This window comes from Cucurbita maxima, unplaced genomic scaffold (assembly GCF_002738345.1).
Source record: "Cucurbita maxima cultivar Rimu unplaced genomic scaffold, Cmax_1.0 Cma_Scf00010, whole genome shotgun sequence".
NCBI classification, from domain to species: Eukaryota; Viridiplantae; Streptophyta; class Magnoliopsida; order Cucurbitales; family Cucurbitaceae; genus Cucurbita; species Cucurbita maxima.
In genome coordinates, this window is record NW_019272026.1 from 5,550,545 (window position 1) to 5,565,645 (window position 15,101).

A 15,101-nucleotide genomic window follows, 5' to 3' on the forward strand; every position below is an offset into this window, starting at 1 on the left:
AATTTATTTATGTTTCACTCCAGACAAGCTCATCCTTCTACAATGTGCTTGGAAAGAATCGATCGATTATTCAAAATCAAGTAGAATTACAATACCCTGGTATTATATGAACCGCAGAAGGGACATTTATGGTACAACCAGTGGAATGCTGCTATTCCACGCTTCTCACAGTCATTGCACAGTATGACCTGCCAATTTCATCTATGTATCAGTCCACATTTTGGCTAAACGTTCAAAAGGCTTCAAATGGTGAAACAATGCATTCTTATCAATTATTAATTAAAGACGAACCTGAGTTTTCCCAGAATACTCATCTGGAATTTTCTCTTCAGCCAACAATGCATCCAGCATCTCAAAGTACACCTGCATGACAAATGGTAATTAAGTTACATAACCAAACAGACGGCCATTTACAATCATTTCTAAGCCATAGGATGTAACCAACCTGCATGTCTCCCAGTGACTTGCTACAGATAGGACAGGTATAATGTGTGTAGGTGTATTCCTATGGACAACAGAAGGTTATTAGTAAATTCATCGAGTGTTTCATCCTGTGCAAAGCTTTTGAGAGACAGAGAGGGTACCTGAAAACATGCTGAATGCATCAAATGGCCACATGGGAGGGACTTGACTGGAAGGGTGGAAGTGAAGATGTATTCGTGGCAAATAGGGCAGTTGTCTTCAAGGCACTTCTCTCTGCATACATGAACTGAGAGTGCACGGGACATGCAGGCATTGCAGTTCATGCAATGGAAGTAGTCAATCCCCAATCCCTTTCCCACTCGGCACAGGTTGCAGTATGGACAATGGTAGATATCTCTATTCAACAAAAACTCAAAGCTTTAATGATCCAATGCCTAATTAGACAGCTAGAAAGGAGAAAAGATAATCACATGAATCACGTCATTAAGATAAACATACCTAGAATCGTCAAATAGTTTGCAGATCTTGCAGAAATATTTTCCCATTGACAAATTGCCACAAGAGACAGTTGAACATGTCTTGCCAATAGGCTGAACTACCAAGCAGTTCATGCACATCATCTTTGTGATGGATTTTCTATAGATGAATGTCAAAATGATAGTGTAAGGACCTCTTTAACTAACTAAAGATATAAGAAGCAAACCGAGATCATGCAGGTCATTTAATTACCTATCCAACGAGTGATCGGTTGTCTCATCATGACAATGTATGCATGTGTGTAGTTGGTTGCAACATGGAGCTAGAAGCTTGCAGTTTCTTTTGTAATGTTTGCAACCAAATTCTTTCTTCAAAGAATCCTTATAGGATGGATACTGACCTGCAAATCCTTGGCTTTCCGTTGTAACGTTTGTCTCTAATTGGGTATGGTGCTTGGCATTCCAACGGCTGAGATGGTATCAAAATATTGAACTTTGAGTCAAATTTCATCAGCAGGTAGAAAGCACAAAAGCTTATTGTAAATAGAGACCATGGGAGGGGAAGGGGGTACTCTCCTGCCAACCACTAATCGAAATTGAACGAGCACTTCTTACCAACCTCATTAGCAAATTCTGTATCATATAGGATTTAGTTTTGGGGTCTAAGGATGAGTCTCTCGAGACCCTTCTTATTGCTGCTTCCAGATCTTCTTGACTAATTGTAAGAAGGTGGTCATGTTGGATTGATTTCTCATGTTCTTCAGGTCGTTCTGTATCGATCATATGTTCTGTTATAACATCAGCATCCCTATCAACATCCCCATGAGAAACAAGTTTTGTGCATTCTTCAAATGTTCTGTTACGTTGGCTGCCATCAAAATCTTTTGTTTCATCATTCAAGTTGAATATTACCGTCTTCTCGACATCGGTTGCATGCCATTGACCTTCATTCTGTTCTGAGGTGATGGGTTTTCCAAAAACATTTCCTTCACATTCATCAGTTACTTCCGTGGAAAGATATTTTGAGATGATTTCCAAGGGATCTGAAGTCAGTGAGGGAGTAGTAGTCGTCACCTCAGCTGTCACCCTCTCATGGTCATAACCTTCCCACCACTCTCTTAACCATTCATTGAACATTGTATTCCTTGTTACCTTGTGGAACATAGACATCATGTCATGTTGATCAGAAGGTGTTAAATATGCCATTTGCCAAGGTATCATATCTTGCAATATTTCAGCTTTTGTTCTGCCAAATATTGCTCCAATAAGCTTTTCTTGCTCTTCGATTGAGAAGAATTCTCTGAACAAGGGCCAAAGCTCAATTTCTTCACGATCAACGTGGTCAGAGAGCGACTTGTGCAGAGATTTGCACATATCATGGAGTTCCAGGCAGAGCTGCCGGTGACCAAACATTTTCCTATCAGTATTGCCATAAAAAATCGAAGCGTGCAATTCAGACATTTCATTAAGAATGAGGGATATTGTACTGAATTGGTGTACTTCAAGTTTATGATCAATGGAGTAGGAGTAGCTAATATTTTGGAACTTTCCCTTCTTCTCCAATGCTGGAAAAGCAATCTGGTCCTCAGCATCCGTATGGATTTGGTATAAATATTTTACCAATTGGAACCGCCTGATAAACTCTGTCAAGATCCCAACATTTTCAACCATCTTAGCCGAACCGAGAACAAAGTAATCCAATTCTTTCTTGAGAGCTTTGTGGAAGAAGAAAATGAGGTCTATTGGTTTTGGCTGATTAAAAGCAGAATGTGGGCGTTCCTCATAAAGATGCTTAGTGTAAGGACATGGCACCTTCACTGTTCCTGGAAAATGTATCTGCAGATTGATTCCACTAGAATAAGATGTTCCATACACTGAAGCAGTGCAAGAACCATCAGGCGAAGAATGTGACATGAAACCCTTGTTCTTGTTGTTGGAAAGTAATCCAATTTCCTCAGAGTTTGAGCCCTTATAAGATTGAACATTTGAGCTCAAGGATAAAGTTCCAACAACTCCCTTCGTTTGTTCCACCTGTCCATGCAACAAATAGCTTCTGGTTTGAAAAATTTTCTGCAATTCTTGTCCAAATTGTTCGACCGAAGTTTTGCCCGAGTAGCCAATTCGTAACCACTCATGTAAGAGGGCAACAAGCGCATTGTTGACCCGAAGATCTCCCTTCGATTTGGTGTGAAGTACAGATCTCATTTCTTCCTCAGATAAGTGAGTTGAAAACCAACTAACAATACACTTCAAGAGCCCAAGTGGCAAGGTGCGGAGGCTCATATACAGAAGCTGTTGCTGTGTTTTATGGCTGCAGCTCCTTCTAATCACTGGAAGCACCTGACAAATAGCTATTAAGAGTCAAACGGCAATTAAAAGGCCTGCAGGTTATTCGTTTTTGAATCAAAACTGAGGGGATGCCATTGATCAATGTTGTTCATTATCTCAGTAAAGTCAAAAAACTGACGAACGCAGAGTTCATACCTTCGTTTCTTGAAACGTGAACTGTTTGCTAACTCGGACAACAAACGACTCCATGTCCCAGCACAATTTTTCCAAAAAGTTGCTCAAAGGTATAGTGTCTTGGGCACCGTGCTGCAGCAACCGTTGTAAGGCTTCAATATGACTATCACTAAGAAATGCCTGGTCGGAGGAGATTAGGTATGCGTCCGAATATTGATTGAACACTGGACGAAAGAATTTCTCCATTGCCTTTCTGTGAACCAGAAATCCTCATAAGAAACACACAAAATTTCTAGGGCTGAATCTGATTGAGTATTGAGTGTTCGAAGGGAAGTTTTAGTTACCGATAAAAAAGAATTACATCAGCCAGGAACCTTATTTGGACAACCAAGGAATCAAGATTAGAAAGAGCTGTTGAAGTGCAGCTCTTGAGTTGGAACAGACATTTTAGAACTTCCTTCAGATCCTTCATAATGGCACCATGCCAGATGTGGAGGCTATCGACGGGGCTCTGTCCACTGTCCTGAGATGAATGCACCTTCATACCTTCTGCTTCTACATCTCTACAAGGCGCCTCACTGTTGCCAAGCCAAGACATTATCACCTTCACAAAGAAAGATTAGGTTTGTTATTACTGATGCTTTCGGTAGCAGCGACATGGAAAACCTAGGCAGTTCGCAGGCTACCTCTTGCAGAAGTTTCTCGTTCGGCACTACATCTCTTAGGCAGATTACGACTTCTGATTGTTGCTCCGATGGAAGAAAAGACATCATCCATGGCAGAAGCTCCTCCAATAGTATCATCGGCACACTGCAAATGAATTGCCACACAAGTGACGCCTGTTCTCTTGCAGAGAACTGTTTCATCAGCAATGGAAAAACCTGGAAATGGACGGTCGTATATATCGATGAACGCCGACTACATTAAATTAAGTAGATGAACATAAAAGGAAGAGGAACTAAAAAAACCTGTTGTTCTTCTTTGATCATATGCTGGCAAATGGTGGTTTGAATTGTGCCCAAACAGAAAACCAGTTCCTGAAATGGCTTGGAGATATCTTTGTTTTCTGCATTGATTTCTTCACAGTGTTCAGAAATGGAGGTGAAGAGGCCATCTAAGCTTTCATGCTCGAGAGAATACGTGGAGATTACATTTTTTGTGTGTAGATCAAGAGCTGGGAATACAACCTGCCATTTAATCGTATTATAACATTATTTGATGTTGATGAAAGTCACATTGATCTATGGAATAATTATGGTTTATAATTAGAGAATACGAGATTTTTTGGGAGCTGAAAGTAAGTTGTTGCTTATATTCAAAGTGAACAATATCATACCATTGTTTATAGTTGTCTTATATTTTTTCCTCTTTTAATTTTTTTTTTCCTGGAAAACTTATCCCAATTATAAAAGTAAAAATGGTTAATCATAATTTAATAATTCTTAGGGTTTAGGGTTTATATCGCTATTTATATTTTTTTTTGAAAAAACAATGGAAATATATATAAATTATTGTAACATTATATTACTCTAAAGAAACGAAGTCAAAATATTAAGGGACTATTTAATAATGATTTCATTTTTTATTTTCTATTTGAAAATGATTTTCTCTCAAACATTTACATTTTTAGCTAAATTTTTTATTTAAAAAATAAACCATTTTTAAAAAAAAATTTAACTTTCAAATTTTAACTTCAAATTCGAAAATAATTTTAAAAAGGAGATAAGAAATTAAAGAATTAGATGGATTAAAGAATTTTAAAAAGTGTGGAAAATATTATTTTCAAGATATTAAAAAAAAGTCTAGTTCAAATTTAGTATATTATAGATTGTTGGCCTAATTATAATTTTCTTATTAATAATGAGGTTTATTCTTGAAAAAAAGAATTGAATGGTTATGGGACAAAAAGGTAATTTGATTTGTATTTTAAATAAGTATATAAAAATTTGTAGAATTAATATTTGGAGGAGTATTGGCGCATAGATTACCAACTATTTTAGTTTTTAACTATCAACTAAATTTAAAATTATTAAATCATTTGATGTTTATTATTATTTTATCGCCTTAATCTTCCTCCACCTCGCTACATTTTTCCGACGTGGCTCCATTGTATGTCCACATTATCATATTAACTCACATATTCAAACTTAAATTAATTAATATGTTATTCAATTAATTGCAACATATTTATCAAAATAATTACGTGGACTATACTTAAAAAAAAAAAAAAAAAAAAAAAAAAAAAAAAAAAAAAAAAAAAAAAAAAAAATCACGTCTGATAAGTTTTTAGAGCAACGCCTAAAAACGATGAAAGTCAAAGTGGCGAATCCAGAAGAAATGAAATACAAAACATAACGCAAATTTTGGATCGCAGTTTTTACGAGTAACCAAACGATACGTATAAGTAATAGATGGAAACCCTTACCTCATCCTCGGCGGCGCAATGATACTTATAAGCAAGTTTCAGAAACTCAACTCTCCGAATCAATTCCGACACGAACTCGCAGCCATAACAGCCACTCTCCGCCGCGGCCAATGTCACGCGCCGTAAATCCGCAAGCTCTGATCGCAGCGCTGTGTGGAATTTAATAAGCACTAGAACCGGAGCCTGGGCCAGCGGAACATGTGAGAGTCCGGAATCGGAGTAGAAATCCTCCGGCGTTTCCGGCGTTTCATGATATTGATTTGCGTGGGAGGAGCGATCAAGAGAGGCGGCGGTGGCGCCGTCCATACAAGGAGGATAAAGGTCCAGTAGGTCGGAGGGTGAATCCGACGCCCATGAAAGAAGAGGAAGAGAGATTTGGCATCCGGAAGGAGGGAAGGGGGGAATGGTGGAGGTTTATGAAGGAATCTCCTCCCAAAGTCTTCTCTCTCTGTGCAGTGGAACTAAAATTTTTTTTAATGCGAGTTTTTTAGGTTTTTTAATTGGAGGCTTGATCGGTTCGAAAATGGATTGGTTGCCCACGGAAAGTGAGTGATGGAGACGTTGTACCTAACGCCCAACGGGCCAACCGCCGATTCCTTTTCCTTTCGCACCAACTACACATTTTAGAAATGTTCATTTAACTATGTTGGATGATAAAAGTCCCACACCCGCTAATTTAGGGAATGATCATAGGTTTATAAGTGAGAAATACTAACTCCATTGGTATGAGGCCTTTTGGGAAGCCCAAAGCAAAGCCATGAGAGCTTATGCTCAAAGTGGACAATATCATACCATTGTGGAGAGTCGTGTTCGTGTAACATGGTATCAGAGCCATGCCCTAAACTTAGCCGTGCCAATAGATTGGCAAATCCTTAAATGTCGAACAAAGGACTCCAAAGGGAGTCAAGCCTCCTCGAAGGTACGAAGGCAGTAAAAAATGACTGAGACTCCAAAGGAGTCGAGCCTCGATTAAGGGGAGGCGTGCTTTGTTCGAGGGGAGGTGTTGGATGATGAAAGTCCCACATCGGCTAATTTAGGGAATGATCATGGGTTTTTCAATATCATACCATTGTGGAGAGTCGTGTTCGTCTAACAAACTATACTTTCATCACAGAATTTAAGCTTATTATTATAATGTTTTATGTTTTTACTATAAAATAAATCATATTTGAAATGAATTATTTTTAATATCTATTACGCGAATTCAATTCCAATAATTTTTTTTTTTTTTTTGTGAGAAATTCGGGTAAATGTGGAAATTCGGGTTAAAACTATCTAATATTTTAGTTGAAATATATATTTAAGGATTAATTAGACGCACCTACTATATTATTTAATAACAAAACAACTCCAATTATAAAGTATATAATAATAGCCAAACATTTCTTTAAAAATAATACATACCAATTCTATTTAAAATGGCCCAGCGGAACAAATTGTTGGTGCCTCCCGTTTGATGTAATTTTATCTTTAGTTTAAAAAAAAAAAATTATATTTTGTTCCCAATTTATTTTATATGAGTTTCAAATTTCTTAAATAAATATTTAAAGTCAAAGTCAATTTAGTCTTTAAATTTTGTTTCCATTTTGAAAATATTTTAAATAAAACAAAAGAAATTCACAAAAGCTTAATTTAAAAAAAAATTCTTAACTAATTATTCATTAATACCTTTATTAATTCCTTTATAACCAAACCGTATGCTTCAAGCTTTGGAATATATATACAAAACGAATGGAAGGAAACTCATATCAAATAAATTATCATTTTACATTATATTTGAATCTGAACAGCGTTTTAAATTTAAATTAATTTTTATATTTCAAAACTTTTCATATGTTTTATTATATATTTACATTTTTCATTCAAATTTTTATCGGGTCAATTACGCTTTTATTCTTTAAAATCTCACCTCATATTTATTTTGGGTCATAAATTTTCTTTATCAAATTTAAAATGCTAACAATATAGACGTCAGATTAAAAAGTAAACTTTGACTCTTTTTATTTATGTTTTTTGTTAAAAAAATAAATATTAATAAAAAAATTGTCCCTCTTTGCCCTTTCAGCTTCCCCATGCTATACCCGGACTATTGGCATCATAGATCTTGGTCAAGGGCTTAAAATTTTATAACTCATATATAATATGGTTTGCAATAATGCATAATTGTATTTCTAAATTATAATGTAATTTTAGGAAATTAAATTCTTATTAAAATAAATTAAATGACAACTAATTGAATTTAGTCCAAATTATAACAACCACTTTTAATTTTTTTTTTAACCTATAGTTTTTAGTTTATAAACTCTTTTTTTACCCATTTAAAGTCGAACTTAAATTTATATAAGTTTTTTCTTTCTATTTCTAATATTTAGACAATAATAAATTTAAGGTGAACAAAATATTATATTTTTAGAAAAATTTATGATTTAAATATTACGAAAAATATATAAATTTGAACGGGAGTTCTCTTCGGGCACTGCTTTATTATTTAAGTAACAAATGTAGCCAATTATTCAATGTTCAATTAATCACTGATTTAATGCTTTAAAAAATAAATTAATCTAATTAATGAGACATCTAATTTTGAAAGTGTGGAAAACCACGTGCGAGAGAAGCGCGTGGAGTACATGTTGTCAATCATTTGGGGTTTGTTATGGACGTAGACTTTCTTTAAGGTAATTGATTTACAAAAATAATTAGAATAAACAAAAAAATGTCGGAGGAAAACTAAAAAGGGCTATGTTCATGCCGTCCGTACCTTGTCATCACGTGTGGTGGGGCCACGTCAGTCTTTGTCCAGATCTGATTGCGTGTGTCGGGGTGGCCTCATACGTGCTTTGCTCGTGCCTCCACGTGCCTCGCCTCCCATTTTCATTTCTATAATCCCGTTTTTTGCTTACATTTAATCATGTTACTTCTCTAAAGCGTGCTCTCCTCGCGTTTTATTCTTTAATTAAAATAAAATATAATTCTTTTAATAATTTTTTATAACAGAATCAAATATAATTTTTAATGTTTTAATTAATTACTGATTAGATGGGGCTACTGGCCCACCGGGTCGAACCCATTTGTATGTCCAAGCCCGTTTTCGCCTCTACTTGGGCTCAACTGTGATAACTGGGCCTGACAAATGAAGACAAATGTCATACTCCGACTCAAGACTTATCCTCCAAGAATATGGGAAATTTTCCGACAAAAGTCATACCAAAAAATGAAAATTAAAATTAAAAAAAGACCAAACATGAGCCACACGATCAAATCAATTCCTGACCTCATGTCTTTGGTGAACACGTATACCGTCTACAACACTGAAATGCTTCTACTTTACAACGAAGAACGAGAACCAGAAGAAGAACCCACCGCCGGAGATGGAAGCTTCGGGGTTTATGGCCAGTAAATGGATTGCAACGGCGTTTGCGATTTGGATCCAATGCAGCTGCGGTGCTGCCACCTTCAGCATCTACTCGTCGGCTCTCAAGTCCTCACAGGGCTACGACCAATCCACCCTTGGCACCGTTTCCGTTTTCAAGGACATCGGCACCAACGCCGGCATCATTTCTGGCTTTCTTTGCTCCGCCGTCACTTCCCCCATCCCCCGCCGACCCTTCGTTGGGCCATGGATGGTGTACGCGGCGGGAGCGATTCAGTGCTTCCTCGGATATATTTTTATGTGGGCCGCTGTCTCCGGACTGATCGATCGGCCGTCGGTTCCAGTGATGTGCTTCTTCATGTTGCTGGCTTCACATGCGCAAACGTTTTTCAGTACGGCGAATGTGGTAACTGGCGTGCACAATTTCAAGCACTATAGCGGCACGATTGTGGGCATCATGAAGGTACCAACTCAAACCCTTAGTTCTAAATCCTTCTTACCCTTATCGTATTATTCAATACCGTAGAGTATCTACTTTCCAATTTATGCTGATAATTACTTGGAACCATTCGTTTTGTACTGTTTCCCTTATAAAGTTCTCTGATCCAAGTCTTCGCTAGCACACAACCTCATGTTTATTCCGGTGTCTCGCTCTAATACCATTTGTAACACAATGTTTTATTCTCCTCTCCAACTAATAATGATCTCACAATCCACCCCTTCCGGAATTAGCGTCCTCACTAGCACTTAGTCCCATTTAGTCTCCTCACATGTAATCTCACAATCCACCCCTTCGGGAACTAGCGTCCTTATTGGCACTCAGTTTCATGTCTACCCCCTTCGAGATTTAGCCTCCTCATATATCCTCATATAGGATCTCACAATCCACCTCTTCGAGACCCAGCGTTCTCACTAGCACACAACCTCATGTCTACCTCTTCGGAATTTAGTCTCCTTGCCGGCACATTGCTCGGTGTCTGGCTCTGATACTATTTGTAATATTTCAAGTCCACCGCTAAAAGATATTGTCTTTTTTGGACTTTCCTTTCGAATTTTCCCTCAAAATTTTTAAAACGCATCTGCTATTGGGATCTCACATTTTGTATCTTGAATGTGTGCGCTTTTTGTTGGATAGGGATATCTTGGTCTAAGTGGAGCACTGGTAATCCAAGTTTATAATACGGTTTGCAATGGAGAACCAAGCAATTTTCTCCTCTTGCTGGCGGTTTTGCCCACACTTCTTTCCATCATGTTCATGTGGTTTATCAGAATTGACAGAACAGAGTCCAGAAACGAGAGGAAGCATTTGAACTCATTGTCTGCACATGCCGTGATAGTTGCTTTTTACCTAATGGCTGTCATCATTTTGGACAACACTTTCTCCCTTTCATCATCGACTCGTTCCTTCACATTCTCCATACTCCTAATTCTTCTTTCTGCTCCTCTTGGAATCGCCATTAATGCTCGGAGGGAGGACTTAAAAAGGACTGAAAAACCCCATGTTCTTAACAAATCTAAGTCAGTGGACACAGAGGATCTTGTTGAGTATCACGAGTTGCCCAGGGACGAGCGCCAGATAATGGCTGTTGCAAGCTCTAGCACCCCTCAAGCCATGAATGTCTTGGATGCTTTATGCACTATAAACTTCTGGCTGTTGTTTACAGCCATGGTGTGCGGAATGGGTTCTGGATTGGCCACAATAAACAACATGACACAGCTTGGCCAGTCTCTTGGCTACACAGTAACAGAGACGAAGACATTTGTTTCCTTATGGAGTATATGGAACTTTCTGGGACGTTTTGGAGCTGGTTACGCCTCTGATTATCTTCTCCACTCATACGGCTATGCCAGGCCATTGTTAATGGCAATCACTCTACTCATAATGAGCGGTGGGCACCTAGTGATCGCCTCAAGTTTCTCTGGAAATCTTTACGTGGGTTCAACTCTTGTTGGCATATGCTACGGCTCACAGTGGTCGCTCATGCCCTCAGTTACTTCGGACATATTTGGGTTAGAGCATATGGGAACTATTTTCAACGCCATAGCCACAGCCAGCCCTTTGGGGTCGTACGTTTTTTCTGTTAAAGTGATCGGTTACATCTACGACAGGGAAGGTGCCGGAGAAGATGGGTCCTGCTCTGGCACACACTGTTTTGCGGTGTCTTTTCTAGTCATGGCCGTCGTGGCTTTCGTGGGATTTCTGGTAGCTGCTGCTCTCTTCTTACGAACCAGGAGATTTTACGCTTTGCAAAGTAGAGCCGAACGTCTCAGTTGAAGTTACCAGAGAGAATGAGGATCACAAGATTGCTTATAGATTTTTATAGAATTATGGAAGGAAATTTGCGGTGTATTTTGTCTAAGCTTTTACAATATTGTATCTTATTTTATAATTTATTGACCCCACAAAATAATGTTTTTACCCATAAATTGAGTAAAAAATCTTAATTTTTTTAACTTTTAATGCTATAATAACCACATTTATATTAAATTTAGAATCGGAGACTTCCAGCTGAAACATCTAATGGGTATCAACAGTAGCTAGCGTATGGATTGAATGCACCAGTAGGTCACTTTACACCTTCTCCATCTACTACTATGCCACCGTTAATGATGGTCGTCGTGGGCCGTGGTTTGTTCACTTGGCCGGTGTAATTCAGTGCTTCTTGGGCTACTTTCTAACCTAGTCTTCCGTTGCTGGGGTCTTCCTTCGGCCGCCGGGTCTCGCTATGTGCCTTTTCACGTTGGTGGCTGCTCATGCTCAGAGCTTTTCAACACGGCTAACGTTGTCACTGGCGTTCGGAATTTCCCGAGTTATAGTGGGAAGGTAAATCTTCCCGAGTTTGAAATTCAATTAGCATGATTATGGGTAATTTATTTATCTTGAATACGTAATTTGGGCATTCAGCCCTAATTAGTGGTCACTATTGCCAACAATTGCACCTGAAATATTTGGTGGTACACGTAAATACTATATTCGGTGCCATTATAGTAGCAGGCCCCATCAAATCTTATCTATTTCCTGGTCACTGTTAGCTAAGTATTGGTGATATGCTGTTAATCTTCCTTTCTTGGATTGTTGTAGGTCGATTATGTTTGAACTCTGGAGGACAAACAATATTATGTGTTAGCATACCTGCAGAGGTAGGCATATGTGCATAATCATCTATATTTAAGTTCGTATTACAAGTACGAAAAGAATGATTTAACATTCTTAAGGAGGAAATGATTGAATTATAGTTCTTCTTGTGGAGTGATTTGGTCTGGCTTAGAGATGAAAGCGCTATTACATTAGATCGCATTGATAGTAAAAACTGAGATTGACATGAATACACACACACACACACACACACATTCACGTTCAAGTAACATCTTGAAGGACAATAAGGTTCAAGAAACGAGCAAGTAATTTTACCTTGGAGAAATTTCTACAGAAAATCCTGTATCTGTTGTGAATTTTGTATTTTGTTCCATTTATGGACATGTTAAATTTTCTTTTTCTGGGGAAAATGATGGATGTGTTGAACTATGCGTACAGTCAATTGGGTCAGGATAATGTGGAATCTTAAAGGATAGGATTTGGCTTGTGAGAGCTGCTTTGTTTAATTTAGGTGGACAATTTCATCTTTCCACCTTACGTTGGTCTAAATGTATGACAGAAAATTTTGTGCAAAATTTAGAAGTATTGTAGGTTGTATAATGAACATTACAAAACTCGAACTCAGTCTCAATGCACTAAGTGAGAAAACTTGAGTCTCATTGCTTTCTTCCAAGTGGGATTCAGCATCACTGGTCCACTGCTTCCAGTAGTTTTTGCAGGGTCCTGTGTGAATCTGCCAATTGAAGCTCTAGCACTAGTGCCTCCTGTTCTTCCAACCTGCAATCTAATTATGCCTATCATACTCATCTGTAGATTCATCAGCCAATTACTTTGGCAACTGACATTTGCTGTCTAATGTATCATGCTTGATTTGCTTCTAGAGTATCATGTTTATAGAATTTTTCGTGTACACGATTGTAGTATGAGAGACTACACCTTTGTTGCGTCTGAGCCAATTTGTTTGTAAGTCAGTTCTCTTTAACTTTATAGAGAGAGGATTTATTATTTAAAATTTTCTCTTTATAGATATAAATGTCTTCCTTTTCTGTATTTCTACGTTTCTGTAGTCTTTCCCAAACTCATAACAAAATGCATTCGAGGAGGAATATTACGAAGGAGGTTAAAAATTTTCTTTGGCTTCTCTTCCTTGAGAAAAAACTGAATACGAATGAGAGGGTGCAAAGGTTGTTAAGAGATTTAGCATCACCTAGAGCACCCCATTATTGGCAAGAGTTGTTATGGACAAAGCTTGTTAGGTCACTACCTCAAAAGAAGAGCAAGAATTCTTTGAAACTGGGAAGAATTCGGATAGACATAGTAGAGTTTTCTAAGATGTCCACAAGGGGTGGGGATTCTGAGGAGGGATCCAGTAATCGGAAATGTCGAGTTATTCACGATTTAACTTGATACTAGGGAGTTACCCAATTTCAAAATGATTAGCGACCCGTTGCTGAAAGCTGGATAGATTTCAGGTGAGTATATTCTTGGTGCATCTTCATCTTTTTTGATATGAGGCCCTTTTTTTCTGGAAGGTTTTAGTTGTATGTACTTCAAGGTATATTGGTTAAAGGTGGTTGATCTATTGTTCTTGAGGTTTGCGAGAGTTACATTTTTACTCCAATCTGGTTGCCTCCTAAAACTTATATTTTCGTATGTCATTCTTGACTGAGAAAGAGGTGGTTAAGCTATTGATCCTCTGGTAAACTCATGGAACGAGTTATCCATTAACTTAATCTGCAGGATGATCATTTATGTGTGTGTGTGTATATATATGAAAGTTTACATGTTGATATGCGTAAAAGCTACTTTTTGCAGAATATTATTTGACATGACTGCCTCCCTTGTGCTTCGTGTCACAATCTGCAATAGATGGGGCGTCTCTTGAGGGACGCCCCTTTGCTTGTCATGGCGTGAGGGTCACAACCTACTCTCTTCATACTATGGTCGTGACACTTTGCACCTTAAAAACACGTTGCATAGAGGGTTTTCTTGATAGTTGAATGTGCTTTTTCAAGCAAGGATCCATTCAACCAATTATGTTCCCACCTTTTGAATGAAGTCATTGTAGTTGAATCTCCAGTTCCATGTTCCTGCTCTGATTTTAGGCCCTGGCATCCGTCCAAGCGAGAGGACTCCTGCTTTGAAAGCAAAATCAAATTTGTCTCTGCCAATGTCTGCAGCGCCCGTCAGTCCTACAACATATGCTGTCGAGAAGCAAGAACCAGCCAAAATGGATGACTCTTACATGGCTTCGTGGAGGACATGAAAGCCTCTCGTTCACTTGATGGAGAACAGAGTTCAGGGTTGGCCAAGTGCAAGAGAAAGGAGGCTCATAATTTCAACTTTTGTTCGCTGCTCGGTTCGTTCTTCGAGCCCTGCTTCTCCCTTCTCCCTCTCGCTCGATTTACCGTCGAATTTATATAGTTGGCTACTATATTGCCTGATACTGTGAAAAGTTATGAGAAAAATGTGTTTATAATGTTTAGGTGTATGATTGCTGCACCAACAGTGTACAAAAGTTGCATTCAAATTCTATTTGTTTTCTACGGACGAATTGCATTCAGTGTTCATACATGATCCGCAAACAGACAAATGAAAAGAGTGAATGATTGACTGCCAAAATTACTCTGAGCCACAAAAAATAGAGACTCATCATAAAGGAGCTCCTATCACCAAATGCAAAGATGTAAAAGTGAAACTCTGATGGCAGAGGATTGTTCAAACCAAATTTCATCGACATTGATTGATCGAAGCCAACAGAGGTGGCCTTGTCAGTTCATCCTAAAAATGGCATTTCATGAACTCCCCAAAATCCTTGTCGAACTGAGGTCTTTTCTGGGTATGAAA

General features: G+C 38.1%; 2 protein-coding genes and 1 long non-coding RNA gene across 3 annotated transcripts; 2 read left to right on the plus strand and 1 right to left on the minus strand.

The window, feature by feature from the left end:
* Nucleotides 1-45: 45 nt before the first annotated feature.
* LOC111485604 (zinc finger protein BRUTUS-like At1g74770) lies at nt 46-6,234 on the minus strand. The gene is made up of 12 exons (XM_023132560.1): nt 5,788-6,234; nt 4,331-4,549; nt 4,049-4,243; nt 3,707-3,966; nt 3,384-3,615; nt 1,519-3,239; nt 1,153-1,368; nt 922-1,059; nt 585-819; nt 446-505; nt 292-363; nt 46-188 (listed from the first exon to the last, which is right to left on the minus strand). Exons 1-12 carry the CDS (start codon nt 6,091-6,093, stop codon nt 87-89), a joined length of 3,756 nt encoding a protein of 1,251 aa, XP_022988328.1. The 5' UTR covers nt 6,094-6,234; the 3' UTR covers nt 46-86.
* A 2,868-nt stretch (nt 6,235-9,102) lies between these two features.
* On the plus strand, nt 9,103-11,596 carry LOC111485628. Its single transcript, XM_023132596.1, has 2 exons — nt 9,103-9,620; nt 10,293-11,596. Exons 1-2 carry the CDS (start codon nt 9,156-9,158, stop codon nt 11,430-11,432), a joined length of 1,605 nt encoding a protein of 534 aa, XP_022988364.1. The 5' UTR covers nt 9,103-9,155; the 3' UTR covers nt 11,433-11,596.
* Nucleotides 11,597-11,885: 289 nt separating this feature from the next.
* LOC111485671 lies at nt 11,886-14,804 on the plus strand. Its single transcript, XR_002718698.1, has 3 exons — nt 11,886-11,981; nt 12,240-12,298; nt 14,360-14,804. It is a non-coding gene; the product is annotated as an uncharacterized LOC111485671 (long non-coding RNA).
* The last annotated feature ends 297 nt before the right edge of the window (nt 14,805-15,101 follow it).